This window comes from Strongylocentrotus purpuratus, unplaced genomic scaffold (genome assembly GCF_000002235.5).
Source record: "Strongylocentrotus purpuratus isolate Spur 01 unplaced genomic scaffold, Spur_5.0 spur5_scaffold_3, whole genome shotgun sequence".
NCBI classification, from domain to species: domain Eukaryota; kingdom Metazoa; phylum Echinodermata; class Echinoidea; order Camarodonta; family Strongylocentrotidae; genus Strongylocentrotus; species Strongylocentrotus purpuratus.
In genome coordinates, this window is record NW_022145609.1 from 23,762,348 (window position 1) to 23,781,235 (window position 18,888).

An 18,888-nucleotide genomic window follows, 5' to 3' on the forward strand; every position below is an offset into this window, starting at 1 on the left:
TGATTAACAAATAAGATAAACAACTAAAACACGATTGATCTTAATCACTTCATGAAAGTTATAAAATCCACGAGGTATTTTGCAAATTTGTTGCTTTTCTCCACCAAATCACCCAAAACTAATGACAATATTATAGCCATGTTGAGGTGAAACAATATCAATATTTCGATTACTTTCACTAAATGAACAATGCTACTTTCCAGATATCAACGAGTGCCTGAGTAACCCTTGTCATAATGGAGGCACGTGTTCAGACATCGATGGCGGTTTCCAGTGCTTTTGTCTCGAAGGCTTTAAAGGGGATTACTGTCAAACAGGTTTGTCTCCCCCTTATACTTACAATTTTAATTTTCCGTTCTTGTAAATAGCGTATCACATAATAATAGAACCTCCCTGTGCGCTCTCAAGGGATACTCTTTGGATACTATCACCCCTTTTGAAGTGTTTCGTCTATGGCTGATCGTCAACGAAACGAAGTTAAGTCTTTTTTCAATTCTTTTTGTTGCTACGACAGGCAGCCAGTGAAAACGAATTCTTTTAATAAAATTATGGAAATGCAAGCATCATTTTAAACAAACATAACTTTGTTATTCCTTGTTCATTTTTGCTGATTGAAGTGTCATATGAAAGGGCAGAAATTGAACTTTCTTGGAATGTGATTTTTCTCCCTGAAATTCAGATACTGTCCCCCAAATTACTTTTTGGTTCCCTCTCTTCAAATTGATTTTAATCACTCATGCGTGAAATATGCATTATATGAGTTACATCAAATGAAAGAGGATCTAAAATAATGTAGGCGTGAAAAGAAAATGGTCTAGGAACGTGAGACGCAGCTGTACTTTACAATTTTATTACGAGCTTTCGGCTTGTGAGGCCTTCTTCAGGTTCTGAAGTGCAAACACATACAAAAACAAATGCATTGTATGAACAAATGTATACGTCATAGAAACTTAATATCACTCAATCATAGTCAAGCATCATGAACATAGCAAAAATTAGTACGAGAAATACTTTCGGAATAAACTTAGAAATGATTATGTAATTTCAAAGTGTTTTACCTTGCTTGTGTTTTGGGCTGGCGGTGTGTTTATTCAGTTGATGTGATATATGTGAACGTGTAATTAGGGATGTGCGGTCAATTGTGGATTACTGACCTTTGGCACGGATGTTACTGATCTATGACACAGCCGGTGTCATGACCTGTGTCTAGGGGGGGGGGGGGGAAGGGAGGAGGATAGAAGGCATCATTCAAATGCATTGGTGTGTACGCAGTCCGATTGGTTGCGGTATATTGACTCTACATTGTATAACGATTGCAAGGATAAAACGTGAGAATCAAAGACTTAAAATAAAATTAAAATTAAGATCGAAAATCTGTGTTGAGGCAGTTTTTTTGATCGTGTGATCAAAAGTTTACGTGCGTCTGATATGTCGGTGTGTTAATTGACTTATTGATCAACATTGATCCCATCTGGGTGTAGGGTTTTAAGTTTTCATATCCAAAAAGATTCTCCGTGGAGGATTGTGTGGCGTGATTTGTTGTGGATTAATTCGATTCCGGTGATTTGAACATTGTCTAGTGATCTAGATGAAAGGTTGAAGTGTACTGTGTATGGTAGTATTTTTTTTGTTGTGTTGCGAATGGAAGTTCTTTATGTCCTTGTGTTTTTCAGAGCGTGATTTGTATTCAAGTAGTTCCTCTCTGGGTTTTTCTTTAGCTCTTTCTATTTGTTGTCTAACCATGTCTGGTCGGTAATTTCGGTCTTCAAAGTTCTGTTGTAGCTGTTTGAGGTGGTGATCTTCACGATCAGGTTTTGAGCATATTCTTCGAATTCGTAGTGTTTGGCTGTGTGGTATGCTTTTGAGGGAGTGGCTAGGGTGGCAGGAGGATGGCAGGAGGTATGTGTGTGAGTCCTTAGGTTTGATGTATAGTTCTGTCTCTATTTGGTTATTGGATTGTTGGAGTGAAACGTCGAGAAAGTGAGTCCTGTCATTAGATGATTCGAATGTGAATTTGATAGGTGTATATTGTTCATTTTTTCTTGCAGTTTGGATAATGTTCTGGGTGAGCCTGTCCAAAAAAAAAAAGATGTCGTCTATGTACCGTTTCCATGAGTTTGCCAGGGTGGGTGATTGTAGTACAAAACAACACCTATGCTATTCCGGGCTCTCATAATTTTTCCCTGAATACCATTGTTAAAGGACATTACACGTGTACTTATGATTCATACAAAATTTAAGTTTCTGATTCTTTTTAATGAAATACAGGCGAATAATCACATTTTCCACTGCAAACAAAATCAATATATATATATTTATAAAAGTGCGAGAATTCTCAACTCTGACATGACAACGGGTGGTCCGGAATATGTAGGCGTGAAGTAAAAGGTCTAGGAACGTGAGACGTAGCTGTACTGAAGAAGGCATCACAAGCCGAAAACTCGTAATAAAATCGTAAAATACAGCTACGTCTCACGTTCCTAGACCATTTTATTCACTCCCATATATATATATATATATATATATATATATATAAATAATTTGCAGAATTACCTATTTCAAAATTGAGACCAACATTTTTTGGCAGGAGCACTATACGATTTTTTGTAAGATGTGTATGCTTAATTCGTACACTATTAAATTATTTATGAGTTCAGGGCATGTCGAGAATTCTGGTGTAAAAGAGGATAATAAAGACCCATCTAGGAATAAGATAGTCATACTATAAAGATAAACTGAAAAATTCTATAGGTAGTTTTATAGGTCTAGTTGTTGGTTTTTGTTTTATTTCTTGCTAAACACAAAGACTTTCTTGTTAAAACGTAAATACTAAATTCTTGAAATCAACTCATGTGATCGTGTTTTTAATCAATCTCTTCTCCCGGTCTTTTCTGCAGAGGAGAATGAGTGTCAGAGCAATCCGTGCCAAAACAATGCCTCCTGCGAAGATGGAATAAACACTTTTACTTGCCGATGCCCCAATGGTTTCACTGGATTGTATTGCGAGACTATCTTAGGTAAGTACGTTTGTTAAAACGCAAATACTTAATTCTTGAAATCAACTCATGTGATCGTGTTTTTAATCAATCTCTTCTCCCGGTCTTTTCTGCAGAGGAGAATGAGTGTCAGAGCAATCCGTGCCAAAACAATGCCTCCTGCGAAGATGGAATAAACACTTTTACTTGCCGATGCCCCAATGGTTTCACTGGATTGTATTGCGAGACTATCTTAGGTAAGTACGTTTGCATATTCCATGCATTATGTAAGCATGATAGTACTAAATTTCGACAGATTTTTTTTTTTTTCGTTTTTTTTTGGGGGGGGGGGGGGGGGGGGGTGGGAGCGGGGGTGTTCTCTGCTTTGATCACCGAATATAACAGAATGAAAATCTATGCTAGCTCCCTACAGGCGCGGACGCAGGATTTTTTCGAGGGAGGGGGAGTTTAAAATTTGAAAATTCCGCAACGACTCAGCCAGGTGGGGGTAAGAGGACATTTTTCTTTGGTCCCGAAAATTTCGCAACGACTCAGCCAGCCGCTTGAATAAGCGGGGGAAGGGGGGGGGGGGGGGGGGGGGGGGTAAGAGCTCATTTTTTTTTTGGGTCACCCATTACCACAATTTTTTATTTAAAAAATAATAATAAAAAACCCAAAGGGGGGGGGGGCAACCCCCCCCCCCCCTGCGTACGCGCCTGGCTCCCTATATGAACTGTGAAATTCAATATGGTATCATATGACTTGTTATGCCAAGGTTAACGTAACGCTTAATGTATCAGCTTCTTTCCTAAAGCGTTGAGGTGTTGGGTCAGGGTTTAATAGGTACAGTGATTGCTCTAGGGTTAAAATAAGGAACTCGGTTAGTGAATGAAATTACCAAGGAGCAGTTGGGACAAGAGCATGTGTCATACAACCTTGTCTGAACTTGTTTCTTCAAGAATAATTGCAGGGCTCTCAGGAAGAACATCGTTAATGCCTTGGCTTCCTTGGTTAAAAGTTTTTACTACTTTTTTTAAAAATCACTTTTATTATCATGTCATTTGTATTTTATTATTTTCATTGTTATTATAATTATTATTATTATGATTATTATTATTATGAATTCATTGCACAGATACCAGCATCTCTGTGATAGAAAGTGAATGGAACGAAATCACTGTCATATCTTCACCCGGCTATCCATCCTACTACGACTCGAACCTCGACCTTACTTGGGTACTCACGGCTCCAGAGGGTCACATCCTCCAGATACAGATCCTACACCTGGCCCTAGAGACGGACTACGATTACTTGTACATTGGTTCTGGGCCTGGTCCCAATGAACCTGGTTCTTGGGTGCTTCAGAAACTGACCGGGTATAACTATTCCAGTGCACTCGCTACACCCGGTCACTCTATGTGGGTCAGGTTTACCACGGATGTCTCAAGGGGTGATATTGGCTTCAGTCTTCGTGCCACAGCTATACTAAACCCTGGTAAGATCATATTAGCCATAGGCTCTGCGTCTTAAGAGGTGTCGTGGTCTTGTGGATACGTCAGCGGACTGTGGATTATATGGTTTGCGTTTCAAGTCCCGCCGAGGCACTAATTTCCTTTGGCAAGACATTAATCTACCTTTGTTAATATCCTTCCAGATATAGTAAATGGCAACCCGGTAGGAATTTATTCCTTGAATCCTTTTAACGCCTTAGGGCAACTGGGCTAAAGCCAGGGTAATAATATTACTTTGTAGGCGCCTTGAGCTTCCTCTCGGATGAATGTGTGTGCAATATAAATGTAGCTATTACTCTGCTTATTATTTTTTAGTTATGTTTCATATTAGCATCCCATGGGCCACACGGGGCACGCAAGACGATTTAATTCGGCTCATCATCATTTTAAAAAGTCAAAAAGAAAGAAAATTCTCCACTGCTGTAAGTGGATACATAATACCATATCACTGATTATTAACGCATCAACATTTTACTTCCCTCACTCACAAAAAGTCAATCATATGATATTTTACCTACTGCTGACAGAGGTTGTTAAAGATAGGTAGGCCTACGATAATTTGTTTGCCAGTTATGCTTAAACGTATATTCCTAAGACATCTGACGAAAACTGCATGTTGTATCAAAGTGAGGTCGTGCCTCATAATATTTGATTTATTGTCCAGAGTGATTATTTCAATTATACTTAAAATATTCCATAAGGGCTCCGTCTTATAAAGAGTTGGGATTGATCCGCATCAATCGCAAGTTTGGAGTCTCCTATCTCTTATGTACATTCTTGCGATTGATATCAATCGCGTCTAAGTTGCGATTAATATCAACTCTTTATAAGACGGGGCCCAGACCTTATATTGCTTTTCAAAATATATCAGTTAAAGTACACGATAACGTATTGTTTACTAAAATTGAGACTATCTATAATTCGATGCTTTAAATACTTCATGACAGAATGCAGCAGCGGTCAAATGCAATGTTCGAGTGGACTGTGTATCAGCGAATCGGCAAGGTGTGACGGAAATAACGACTGTCTCGATTTCTCAGATGAGGAATACTGTCGTAAGTTTTTATTGACGTTTACATTCGCTTCTCAATTAATTTCTATCGTTATAAATGTTACATAAAATTTACATTTCCTTCAATTGTATTACACACCTATCTATCTCTATGATTATATTGAGGGAGTTTCTATACTTCTGGATTTTTACTTTAAAGAGAGGTTTTTTTCCCCTGAGTTTTTGTTTACCAGTTCCCCAAACACATTAAGCCTTTCAGGACCTTCAGCGGTTGAATTATTTTGATTGCCCTTTTTGTTGCTGTTAATGTGTCATATATGTTGTCTGCTTTCCTGATTTCTCTGACATGTTATCGCTGTTTTTGACCCTTCATTGATCGATTTTTCTACTACCCAGCGTACTGCGAACAAGTTCATTTAGATATATGTAGACAGAGCCTGGCCTACAATTTGACTTTTTTCCCGAATCGGAACGCAGAGACAGCAGACGCTGCAGCGGGAGGCTTTAAAGACATGGTAAAGCAGCGGAATGTCTTTTTAATTGCTTTATAAATGAATGTTGAGTTGATTCTTTATTACTGATCGGTTTGTCCAGATTATTGGTGATTTTCATAGATAATGCCAGGAACGATTAATTAATTAGTGTTAACCTTAGTAGAACATTGTCTTACTACGATTATTGACCTGTATATCAACCAATGAATTTGGTATTTGTTTATACGCATTCAATAATTCTTTTTTGTAAAAGTGATTCTTTGCGAGGGGATTTGCATGGTAGTAAGGATAATCACACGGAAGGATGTATTTTTCAGAGACGTAACGACTGAAAATATGTTGGAGATCTGTTTTGATGTAATATTTATTGTTTGTCTGAAAATACATTATTTATGTTATATTTGTCGGCACGTGGTCCCCCCCCCCCACCCTACCACTTGCAAGAGCTGCTGGCTATACTGACGTTGTTGATGTACCATACACGTCTACGTTGCAATTGCCTCCTTTTAAAATCCTGACGTGAAATCCTCAAAGTTTATACTTTCTAATGACCTACCATAGGCAGATACTATATCATCGTGCCATGATCACCTGTTCCCTTTCATGTGCACCGTATACTATCCGGAATGCACCCATAACGGCCCCACCCATCGGGTGTGCTACTCCGACTGTTTAGCAGTCACTGATGCCTGCAAGGCATCCTTTGAGCAACTCCTCGACCGCCCTTGGCCCGTCAACTGTTCCATGTTTACCGATGAACAGGAGGAAGATGGGAGCTGTTTTGGCCCTGCGGGAGGTAAAGACCATGCAGCCATATTCATGTAGATGATATTGAGTTAAGAATATGCTTGGACTTAATAAGATGCACTAAGTGTTTATAAATGATAGTTCATAAAACCGAAGAAAAGATGTCAGCATGTTCTATTGAATTCATCACATGTGGCAGTGGCGTGCAACTAATGAGATGGGGATGGCGGCGCTCATCTTACTGCCAAGTGGGTTTTTAGAGAAAAATGAAAATCAGTATCCAAAAAGGAGGTGGATTCGAGCGTATTCAAAGGTGGTTTATCATCTTCTTCGGGCATCCTTTTCCCTCCTCTTTTCATTTTATTTTCGATTTATGCTTTGTTTTGTTTCATTTGCTTTGGGGGGGGGGGGGAGGCAAAGGGGTGCTCTTCAAATTGGGTGGATGACCTTTCCCTTCCCGTCGTGCCACTGACTTGCGACTTTATCCCTCCCCCAGATCTTTTGGATACCAACATATGCGGGACACGCCCTGCATACGCCCCCGACCAATCCAGGGTTGTTGGTGGTATCAACGCACGCCCCGTGGAATTCCCTTGGATTGGTTCACTCCGCCTCGAAGGATTGGATTTTGGATTTGGAGGACATTGGTGTGGGTCTACCCTGATCAACTCTCAATGGGTTCTTACCGCAGCTCACTGCGTGTAAGTATGATGCCACTAATCAGACTCGTATGCTCTTTGGAAATGAAAGCAAATTGACACCTTACCTTCACAGGGATATTTACTTAGACCAATTTATATGGTAGCGAACGTGTTTACCTCTAGATTGCATGTACTATAACTAAACAAATTATGCACTGAGTTTTCGTCTAAATAATCATATTCATGAATATATATATATATATATATATATATATATATATATATATATAAAGTATCGCTAGTAGTCAATATCTGTACAACCAATTATATATCCGTTCTTTTAAATGGATATATCCGATTACAATATGTAAAAGGCATTAAGCAATATTTTATTGAACTTTGCGCTATATGAGAATCAATTGTATGTATGTATGAAATAAATGTAACAAGTCAACGCTAAAGCGTAGCATATTCCCTCGCAGGGTATAAATGGCCTAATACGTCAGAACAAGTTACCGCCATTAGACTATACTATTATATTACTAGGCAAGGATGTTAACCACATTTTCGCATACATAATTAGGTATTTTCGCATATTTAAAGTATTATAACCTTTGACCTACATACTCCCAAAACGATCTTAGTCCGTATTGTGATACCACCTACCGTCATATAGGCCTAGCTCTGCTTTTTAGTCGGCCTTCCTTCCCTTTCAATTTCATGTTTTTTTAAAATATAAATGTATTGCATTGTGCAAATTGATCTAAATGTATATGTATATTAATATGTGGATATGTAAAAATGTACCATCATTGTTAATATGAAAAATTGAAAGAAGAAGAATAAATAAATTGAATTTAATTGAATATCGAATTTGATTAAAATCCGTCAAACATTACTAAAGTTATCGAACAGAAACCTGATTCGCATATTTGATGAGCTATGACCTTTGACTTACATACTGCGAAATCGAACTCTTCGGCTGTGTTTTGGTACCATGAACATTCACGTCAAATTTGATAAAATCCGTCAAACATTAGGGCCGGTCACACATACGGGACGCTTGGGGGACGCACGGCCAGCGCATTGGAAATTAGAAATTTTGGCCAGTGCGTTGTCGTTCGCTAGTTTTATGTCATCATTCGTTACTCGTTCGTCGAGCGCGCTGGACCAACGCTGGACCAACGCTATGCATTCGTCGTCATTTGCTGTGTGCGTCGGGAATTTTTGAGCATGCTCAAAAGTGTGCGCGGAGCTCGATGCATGAATGTACACGCCAAAAGACGCCAGACATGCACGGAGCGCGCTAGACCAACGCCAGACATACCGTTCCTGTTTTCACAAAGTGACGGTAGTGAGGAAAATCCGCACGCAAATTGTATGGGATTATCATTCACTACCGTCACTTCGTGAAATACGCGGAGCACATGCCCTGTATACGCGCAGTGCGCTAGCAAAACGCTACGCATTCGGTGTCAGCTTGTTAGCTTCTCCCAAATCGTGACAAAAGTCGGGCTCACAACTTGTTTTCCGATTTTCAATGCACCGGCCGTGCGTTGTCTATGTGTGTGACCGGGCCATCACCAAAGTTATCGAAAGGAAACAAGATTCGCATATTCAATGAGCTATGACCTTTGACTTACATACTCCGTAATCGAACTCTTAGGCTATGTTTTAATATTATGTACCTTCATATCAAATTTCATTAAAATACGTCAAAAATTACTAATGTTATCGATCGGAAACCAGATTTGTTACGGAAGGATGGAAGGACGGACAGCAGCGTTACTATATCCCCTCCGACTTCGTCGGCGAGGGGATAACTGTCAGATTTCGGGTTTTCATTTCAATGTCGTAACAGAATTATGTTTAATTTAGAGACTTACATTTACAAGACCGTATAACGTCCGATGTATTAGGAGCTAGTTAATTCATGAAACCCCTGAGAGACATAGCAAATACAACGTTTGGAATATATAATGAAATCTTGATGTTCATGTATGAAACTACAGTTAATATTTAATATATATCATGCTCAAATAAATGCAGCTCCATTGAGATGTCCTTTTGATATACATGATTAAATTTCGCCCTTGTAAAAATCACTGATTTTACATCCACTATCACTTATAGTGATTACTACGTCGATCGTGTAGTTTTTGGGAACGCACATTTGACGGATGACTCCGACAACGAGGTAGCGGTTGAGGTGGCTGATATTTTTGTCCATCCCGAGTACTACATCTCTACGCTCATCAACGACATCGCTCTGATACGACTTGCTGAACCGGTGACATTCAGTGACTACGTTACACCCGCGTGTCTGTCGGAATCCTCGAATGAACTCAAGGACTATCGTCGCTGCCTCGTCGCTGGATGGGGAACTACACTGGAAGGCCCACGTATGTACTGTTTTACTTATATTTGATAATGATGATAATAATTAGATTAATTTATATAGCACAGCCACTCTACTGCTCTGTAATAAATCAAAACTCCTAAAAGTGCTACTATACAGACAAACGATAATGAATAAACATTTCAATTCTGAAAACAAGTGCATCTTCAACAAAACTTTGAAGACAGAAACAGATGAGGGTTTGATAATGATAATAATAATGATAAGGAAAGAACATTGCCCATTTTGTAAAGCGAATTTCTCGAATGAAACGAAGTGTGTGTCCTTAAATGCAATACGATTTTTTCAGTTTCATACGGGTGCCGGTATCAACTTACAGTGCAGGGGGGGGGGGAGGGGGTGTGTAAGGGGGGGGTGCGACACCCCTCCACCTATCAGGATATTGTCGGTAAAATTGCGCTGCCGTCGGGAAAAAGAGAAAAGGGGGAGGGAAAAAAAGAGAGGGGAAAAAAAGAGGGGAAAAAAGAGAGAGAAAAAAGAGAGGAAAAAAAAGGAAAGAAAAGTGAAGAAAGAAAGAAAGGAAAAGAAAGGAAAGAAAAGTGAAGAAAGAAAGAGAAAAAAGAAAAAGAGGGAGGAGAGGAAAGAAAGGAAAAGAAAGAAAAGATAAAGAGAAGAAAAAAGAGTGAAATGGAAACAATAGAAACGGGGGATGAAAGAGAGAAGAGAGAGAGAGAGAGGGGGGGGGGGGGTAAGAGTCTGAGAGATGAGGAGTGGGAGTAAAAGAGAGAAGGGGGTTGTTGGGTGGAGTCGTCTCGTCGAGGGAGCAAGAAAGACACGGGTAAATATGTTGCTGTGTCGGGTCAGCTTTGTCGGTATTCTTGCTCGATCCTCGTGTACTATATCAATGCAGAGATGATTATTGTCGGTCGACCGACAATATACATCTCACCCTACGAACTGTGACTTCTGATCCACTGTGACGACTTCGAGAGTGACTACAACTACAATACTTGTATTTTCTCGAAGTTTCACTTTCCTATAATATCAGCTAAAGAAATCAGAGGTTTACAATTTTCGGGGAAACTAATTCAAACAAGGATTAAGAGTCAACAACGGCACGACGAATCGTCTCCCTTTCTCTATATTGTGATGAAACGCCAAAAATTCCCCGTTTCGCGCGGAAGGGGAAACTTCATTTAGACGAGTCGAGAACGGTACAACGAACCGTCTTCCTTCTCTAATAATAAAAGGAAACGTCAAAGCTTCCGCGCTTCGCGCGAGGGGGGAAACTGAATTCAGACAAAATTAATAGGACTTATTTAGAGTCGAAAACGGTACAACGAATCGTGTTCTTTCTCTAATAATTTGAGGAAACGTCAAAGCTTTCGCGCTTCGTGTGAGAGGGGGAAACTGAATTCAGATGAATAGGGCTTAATAAGAGTCGAAAACGGTACGATGAATCGTCTTCCTTTCTCTATATTGTAATGAAATGCCAAAAATTCCGCGCTTCGCGCGGAAGGGGGAAATTTCATTTAGACGAGTCGAGAACGGTACAACGACGAATCGTCTTCTTGCTCTAATAATTTAAGGAAACGTCAAAGCTTCCGCGCTTCGCGCGAGAGGGGAAAACCAAATTCAGACAAATTTTAATAGGGCTCATTTCGAGTCGCAAACGATACAACGAATCGTGTTGTTTCTCTAATAATATGAAGAAACGTCAAAGCTTTCGCGCTTCGCGCGAGAGGGGGAAACTGAATTCAGATGAATAGGGCTTATTATTAAAGATGAAGTTGAGTTCTGGTCATGCGATTGCATTGTGAAAGAAACGGTGTGGAATCGACCAGAAAAGGTTGATCATCTAGCATATAAAGCTACAGTCCCATATACGTCCCGGACCGTCCCGGACCATCCCGGACCCCATCCGGGGTGATCCGGGATTCGGTCCGTGTTGACACCGTGTTGGCACCGGGGTGGTCCTGGATGGTCCTGGATGGTCCTGGATGGTCCTGGGCGGTCCGGGAGTCGACCCCGGATGTTTTTGACGGTCAAAAACTGCCGGGGTGGTCCGGGACGGTCCGGGACAATAGTTTGATCCGGGGTGATCCGTGTAGCCACCGTGCTGGGTCCGGGGTCATCCGTAGTGGCGCCGGGGCGGTCCGTGTTGATCCGTGGCAGTCCGGGGATGAGTTATTGACCCCGGATCACCCCGGCGCCCCTACGGATGATCCCGGACCATCCCGGACCCCATCCGGGGCGTTCCGGGATGATTCGTGTTGGCACCGGGATGGTCCGGTGTCATCCGTGTTGGCACCGTGTTGGCACCGGGGTGGTCCGGGACGGTCCGTGGCGGCTCCGTGCTGGGTCTGGAATGATCTGTACTGCTGCCGGGGCTATGCCCGGACGTCCGGGGCGGTCCGTAGTGGTACCGTGTTGGGTCCGGGGAGACGGTCGGCGGTTGCGATTTTTTGAACAAAACATCCCGGACCATCCCGGATCACCCCAGACCATGGTCCGGGATGGTCCGGAGTGGTCCGTGCTCGTCCGTGCTGGTCCGGCTTTATATGGGACTGGGGCTTAAGAATTTGTGTGTATTGCAAGGTTTTGGAATCATCAAAATAATAAGAAATTTGGTCAAGTCTTGGTAAAGTTACAAACACTGTATACAAAAAGATGTATATGAGACTACACGAACACGTGGCGTAAAAAACCTACGCCCCGAGTTTTACGATGTTACATGACATATGAAGGCATTTGAGGAGCCATGCTTTTCAGGGAACAGGTCTTACCTGATGTTCTTCCTTACTTGCATAATAAGAATGATAACGCTCACAAATTATTGTTCACCTCTTCTCAGAACTCAACCTTCTCTTTAAGAGTCGAAAACGGTACGACGAATCGTCTTCTTTCTCTAATAATTTAATGAAACTTAATAAAACTTCCGCGCTTCGCGCGGGAGGGGGAAGCTCCATATAGATAAGGATTAAGAGTCAAGAACAGTACACCGAATCGTCTGCTTTTTCTCATAATTTAATGAAACGTCAAAGCTTCCTCGCTTTGCGCGGGAGGGGGGGGGGAACTGAATTCAGACAAGGATAAACAGTCGAGAACGGTACAGCAAATCGTCTTTTTTTAGTAATAATTTAATGAAACGTCATAGCTTTCGCGCTCCGCGCGGGAGGGGGGGGGGGGGAGGAAACTTAATTCAGCCAAGGATTAACAGTCGAAAACGGTACAATTAATCGTCTTCTTTTCATAATAATTTAAGGAAACGTCTAAGCTTCCGCGCTTCGGGCGGGAGGCCCATCACCCACACCCCCCTAATGAGCGTGCTTTTAAGTGATTCTCTTGCCCACTACCTCCCCTCCCTAAAATAAGATCCTAGCTCCGCGCCTGCATTAAAATATATACATGTAGCTATGATGCTGACTATATTGAAGAAATAATTCGTATATTTATGTCGTCGAGGAAAATGACCATTTTGCGCATGTGCAAGTACTATAGATAGTCCATAGGAAAAACAATTTAGCCTTCGGCCCCAGGTTTATAGGGTTGAATTTATAGATATTGGACATTTAATTTTGTCGGTAATAGGTGGCTAGTTTTGTCGGTAATTGTTGGCCTCTACACCCCCCCCCCCCCTCTGAAAAAGGTCTAGCGACGCCCCTGAGTGCATGTCAGAGTATATATTACTCCATTACACCAGTACCCATTCACTACGCCTGGGCCAAGAGATCGAGGCGACTGAAAATAAAATACTTCGTCTAAGAATATGAGCAGCGGGAAGAGATTCAAACTGTCGGCCACTCTTTTCAAACATGATGTGTATGTTTTTTTGTTTTAAACTGATATCCTGTATGCAAGTTGATTCTGATATGTTTAATTATTTTGATCTTCTTTGCCTTCATATTTATTCAGCTTGTGAAAATTATGCTCGTGGAGGGCTAGCCTAATACAAGGACCTAGGAATTTTCTTTTAAGTTTTCCCATATTCTAAGAAAGGAAATAATTATCTTTGGAAACATTTACGCAATAAAGTTGCTGAAGCTATATCTGTTGCTAAAAAGAATTATTACAATTCTCGTATAAAAAGAGAAAAGTTGAATAATCCGTCAGCTTGGTACAAACATTTTAAAATACTTACAAACGGTAAATGTAACCCCATTCCAATTACTATTCTTGGTATTGAATCACAAAAACCTCAATGCTATAAAAAAGCTGCTAATGCAATTGGTAATTTGTTTGAGTCTATTGCCTCTGATCTTTCTCCCTTAGATAGGGAGACTTTACCATGTTTTTTACCTTCAAAGTGCAATAGCCCAGAAATCAGTTACTGGGAAGTGTATTGTAAATTACGTAAATTACAATTGAAAAAAAACATCTGTTAGTAATGATATACCAGTACGAATTATACGGGAATTTGCATGTGAATTGAGTGTACCATTTACGAAGATTCTAAACCAATCTTTTAGACAAGGAAAAGTTCCAACCCAATGGAAAACTGCAGAAATATGTCCGATTCCAAAATCCCAACCTCCTCATATTAATGATCTTCGCCCAATTGCATTGACTTCATATTTCCAAAGTAGCAGAATCCTTTATAGAAAAATGGTTATTAGAAGATATTGATAAACAAATTGACACTCACCAATTTGGCAATAGACCTGGTCTGTCTACTACACATTATATTGTTGGTCTTTTACATAGTCCATATAAAAATGCAGAAAACAGTAAATCTCTGTCAACTGTTATTTGTACAGATTTTAGTAAAGCATTTGATCGCATAGATCACAATATTCTTATTAGAAAAATGATTCATATGGATATAAGGCCTTGGATAATAGATTGGATTGCCAGTTTTTTAGAATTTCGTAAACAAAATATAAAATATAACGGTGTTTTATCAAATGTTGAAATCAATCATGCAGGTGTTCCCCATGGTACACGTCTTGGGCCAATTCTCTTTTTCATTATGGTGACCGATTTATGTGAGCAACTTTATATACCGTATTTTAAATATGTCGACGACCTCTCGTTAGTACAATATCGGAAATCTACAGATGTCTCACAATTACAATCAGTACTTATTTCTGTGCAATCTTGGTCTATTGTGAATAATATGTCACTAAATCCTTCAAAGTGTTTTACCCTCCAAGTTAGTTTCATGAAAAATCCACCAGACCGAGTTGTGTAATAGGCATAGTGCTAAAATTCTTGGAGTGATCATCCAGTCTGATCTAAAGTGGAATTTGTATATTGATAAGCTAATGAAAAGATGTTATCGAAAAACTTATATATTGAGGAAACTTAAAAAAATTAATTTACCTTTAAAGGATTTAGTATTAATCTACACAGGCTATATACGACCAGTATTAGAATATTGCGCCCCAGTGTTTCATAGTGGTCTTACATCTGAACAGAAAAACAGTCTCGAACGAATGCAACGGAGGGTTGCAAAATTACTTAAGGCTCTAAATTTATGTCATATTCACATGCATGTCAAGTATGCAATTTAAGTACACTTGAGGAAAGAAGACTAGTACTTTGTAGAAAATTTACAAAATCTTTAGCAATTCACCCAGCATGCCAGAACTGGCTACCTTAAAAAAAAAAAAAATTATAATATCATTACGTCAGGTTCCTACATATCATAATTTCAAATGCAAAACCAATCCCTTCAAGAACAGCCCTTTACCATATTTGTTCAATCTAATTAACCATAATTAAACGCTTTTTTAACTACATGTTTAATTTCAAACACAGTAATAGTCTTCACCTCAGTCGTCTTTAGTCTTAAAATCCAATGTATTCATTCTAAACGAGAGCATAAATCTTTATTTTGTCATTCTTAACGTGTAATGTTATTTTGAATCTATTTTAACAATCTTTTAAACGTGTCAATATTTAAAAATGCGATTTATCACTTTATTATGTCAACATGTAAACATGAATAATTCAGCTTCTGCTGCTTTTCATGTAAAATGACAATTATGATGCATGTATTTTGAAATTACATAATAAACCATTATTGAAAATGAATTCATTCTTTTCATTCTTTTTAAGTCTAAGGTATTTATTCGTATACCCAGGTTAAATCATGATGTATGTTTATGTATTTATTTGTGAATATATATATATATATATTTTTGTTAACTTACAATGAATGAAACCATTGAATTGAATTGAATTGAATTGAAATTGAATCAACAACACTACTGTGCTTCACTACTTAGTTGCTGATATAGGTTTCTCAATTCCTACAGGGGTAAGCCAATCAATTCTCTAGGTTATCTGATTGAAAGGAATGTGATATCCACAAGGCCTCTTTCAAATAGGGAAGCTTTGAAGATGCCCTTCAGTAGTTCTTCTTCACGTAGATCTACCTAACCACCTAACTTGATACCCCTATTCACCCAAATATCATTAAATATTGTATTTATTGGATGGTTAAAAATGAAAAATCAAGCTATGTAGCAGTGTTGAAACCACTCTACCTTTCCATAACTCTTTAAATGGTTTCAAACATTTCATGATAATTTGACTTGAAATTCGTTTGCTTACAGAAGATGTAAACGATGATTTTCCTTAATCTTTCGCAGCGTTGACGGTGAGCATGAAAAAAGCAGTGGTGAACCTTCTTGATCGAAACTGGTGCAATTCTAATCTTTCCTACGACGGGGCTGTGGCAGAAGAAATGATATGTGCTGGATATGCGCCAGGTGGAATTGATGCTTGTAAGGTAAGTGATATCTATGGCGTTGCCTGAGTTTATCCATGTTTGGGGGGGGGGGCACAGGTGTCATGGGGCGGCGGTATCGGACACAATAGGCAACTGTTATGAGGTTTGAATTAAAGAGAATGCTACTACTACTACTACTACTACTACTACTACTTCTACTACTACTATTACTACTACTACTACTACTACTACATGTACTACTGCTTCTACTACTACAACTACTGCTACTACGTACACTTCTAATACTACTACTACTAATAATAATAAAAGATCTAGATTTATACATGTATAGTGTTTAAGACAAAATACCGTGTCTAAGCGCTTTAAAGATATTGTTATCCCGGACACCGGATTCATCTATACGCAAAATGTGCAGCATCTCCACTCTCTGGTGAGTATTCCTACCACATGGTCACCGTGAGGGCATAACGCAATAACTATCACACAGGATCCGTGCTCCTACAGTGTCTCCATTCAATCCTGGGTATGGAGTGGCAAATGTAGATTAAAGTAGCCACACGAAGAATCAAAAGTGTTTTGAATTGATGCAAAACTCATATCATTGCGAAGGGGAAGCCTTGCCGATCAAATACAACAACTCTTCTCTTCAAAATATGTTTGGGGCCCGCAGTAATCAACTCTCAAAAAATGTTAGTTTGGAGATCCAGATTTTCTGCCTTCAGCGGTTCTTTGTAGAGTGTCAATATTTGTGACGTCACATACGGGACACGGCTGGCTAGCTGCATACTGCTACACGGCACTGAGCTGTTCGTCCTGTGTGACGTCACAATTCAGAGCTCGCTACGCTTGTGTGTTTTTGACTTACGTTGCAGGGGCGTTCGGGGGTCTAAGGAGGGTCTTGAAAAATTGCATTTTACGCCTTTCCATGATATCTATATGATTTCTCAGCAAATTGTTCGTGTTTTTCAAGAGAAAATCTTTCCATCCATATGTCATTTGTTCTAATTACGAGTTGTTAGTGAATGTTCTTTGTGTAGCTCCTTTAAGGCCTTGTCAAAGGACATCAGTGCCGTGCCGGGAGCCAAACCCATGACCTTTGAATTTCCAGTATAGCGCTCAAACCTCTTTACTACGACAGCATGAAAGGAGATAAGTGCATAGGATTGAGTCATTACCTTTTACCCAAGTTGCTTTTCTACTCTCCCATCATATTTTATTTTCATTAGAACGATTATTTGGGCTGTACTCCCGTTTCCATCATTACTGTGACACTGACTGCAATGGTGTTCTTTTTCACTCAGTGATTTTCAATTTTTTAACGTTTTTGTCCTAGTTTCAGAAGTTGGGCACACTTTAACTACCCCTTTAAAATATCAAACTTCCAGGTTTCAAATATATGTAATTTTTCGAAAATTGCATATGTGTGTGGTCCTACGTAGCATATTTGATTTAGTTTGCAAGTAATCCAATTAAATTCACTGTCTCGTGTTTATTATTACAAAAATCAGGGAGACAGCGGCGGGCCTTTGACCTGTGAGGGTGATGATGGTCGGTGGCATCTAGTCGGAACAACAATCTTTGGAGGAGAATGCGCAAAATCACTCTCGCCCGGCGTCTACACCCGAATCTCACAGTTCCAGTCATTTATTACAGCTGTGGTTTCAGGAGGTGAGTACCCTTGTGCAGGGAAAATATGATGGGAAGACTTTCAACAAGAACAACAACAACAACATGAAACTAAAAATGCAATCGTGTCAGAACGATATACGTGCAATGACGCCATGTTTCTACGTGTCAAACGAAAGAGCATCTTTCGGACTTGTTACGCAGAGTATGAGATAGCATTTAATGTCATGCTTGACCGATTTAAAAAAATCCGGCTTCGAGATGCTCTGCACTTGGCCACTTTGAATGTGCTTGTAAAATTTCAAGAAAAATAAAGATCCTTCTGGGGGCCAAAAGCGTGAACCCGATTTGCCCTATAGACAATGCGTGTAATTCATTGGCGGAAAACGTAAAGGATCTTTATTATGACCGGACTTGAATAATTTTTTTTCTCTCTCTCTTTATGTCTCTTTATGGGCCGTATTTGGTATCATTGGAAAGAGAATTTCATGGTTGTTATAGTAAACCACTCTCCCTTTTTTCTATGATAATCCTATCGAAACACATGAAGTAAAATAGATTTATAGGACAAAATGGCGTCTTAAATGGCCCCCTTGACCAATTTAAAAATCCGGCTTTGCGGTGTCCTGCGTGTTGCAACTCGGAATGTCACTGCAAAATTTCAAGGAAAACAGAGAACATTTAGGGGGCGAAAAGCAGTCTGAAAAAAATGACGTCATAGCCGATACATGTTATAATCGGGCGGAAACTTGGCGGAATTCGTACAGCGACCCTTGTTCAAATGCGATTTACTCAAAATTTTCTGTGTGAACATGTACCATTCTTG

General features: G+C 39.7%; 1 protein-coding gene across 1 annotated transcript in view; it reads left to right on the top strand.

Moving 5' to 3' along the window:
- The window catches only part of LOC100890522, a 43,781-nt gene that overhangs the window by 14,028 nt on the left and 10,865 nt on the right, over positions 1-18,888 (top strand). The window contains exons 5-15 of the mRNA XM_030996351.1: positions 204-317; positions 2,898-3,017; positions 3,113-3,232; positions 4,111-4,470; positions 5,434-5,541; positions 5,895-6,013; positions 6,554-6,788; positions 7,236-7,440; positions 9,514-9,782; positions 16,336-16,475; positions 17,945-18,104. Coding sequence (XP_030852211.1) covers positions 204-317; positions 2,898-3,017; positions 3,113-3,232; positions 4,111-4,470; positions 5,434-5,541; positions 5,895-6,013; positions 6,554-6,788; positions 7,236-7,440; positions 9,514-9,782; positions 16,336-16,475; positions 17,945-18,104 — 1,950 coding nt within the window. The remainder of the gene's footprint in view (positions 1-203; positions 318-2,897; positions 3,018-3,112; positions 3,233-4,110; positions 4,471-5,433; positions 5,542-5,894; positions 6,014-6,553; positions 6,789-7,235; positions 7,441-9,513; positions 9,783-16,335; positions 16,476-17,944; positions 18,105-18,888) is intronic.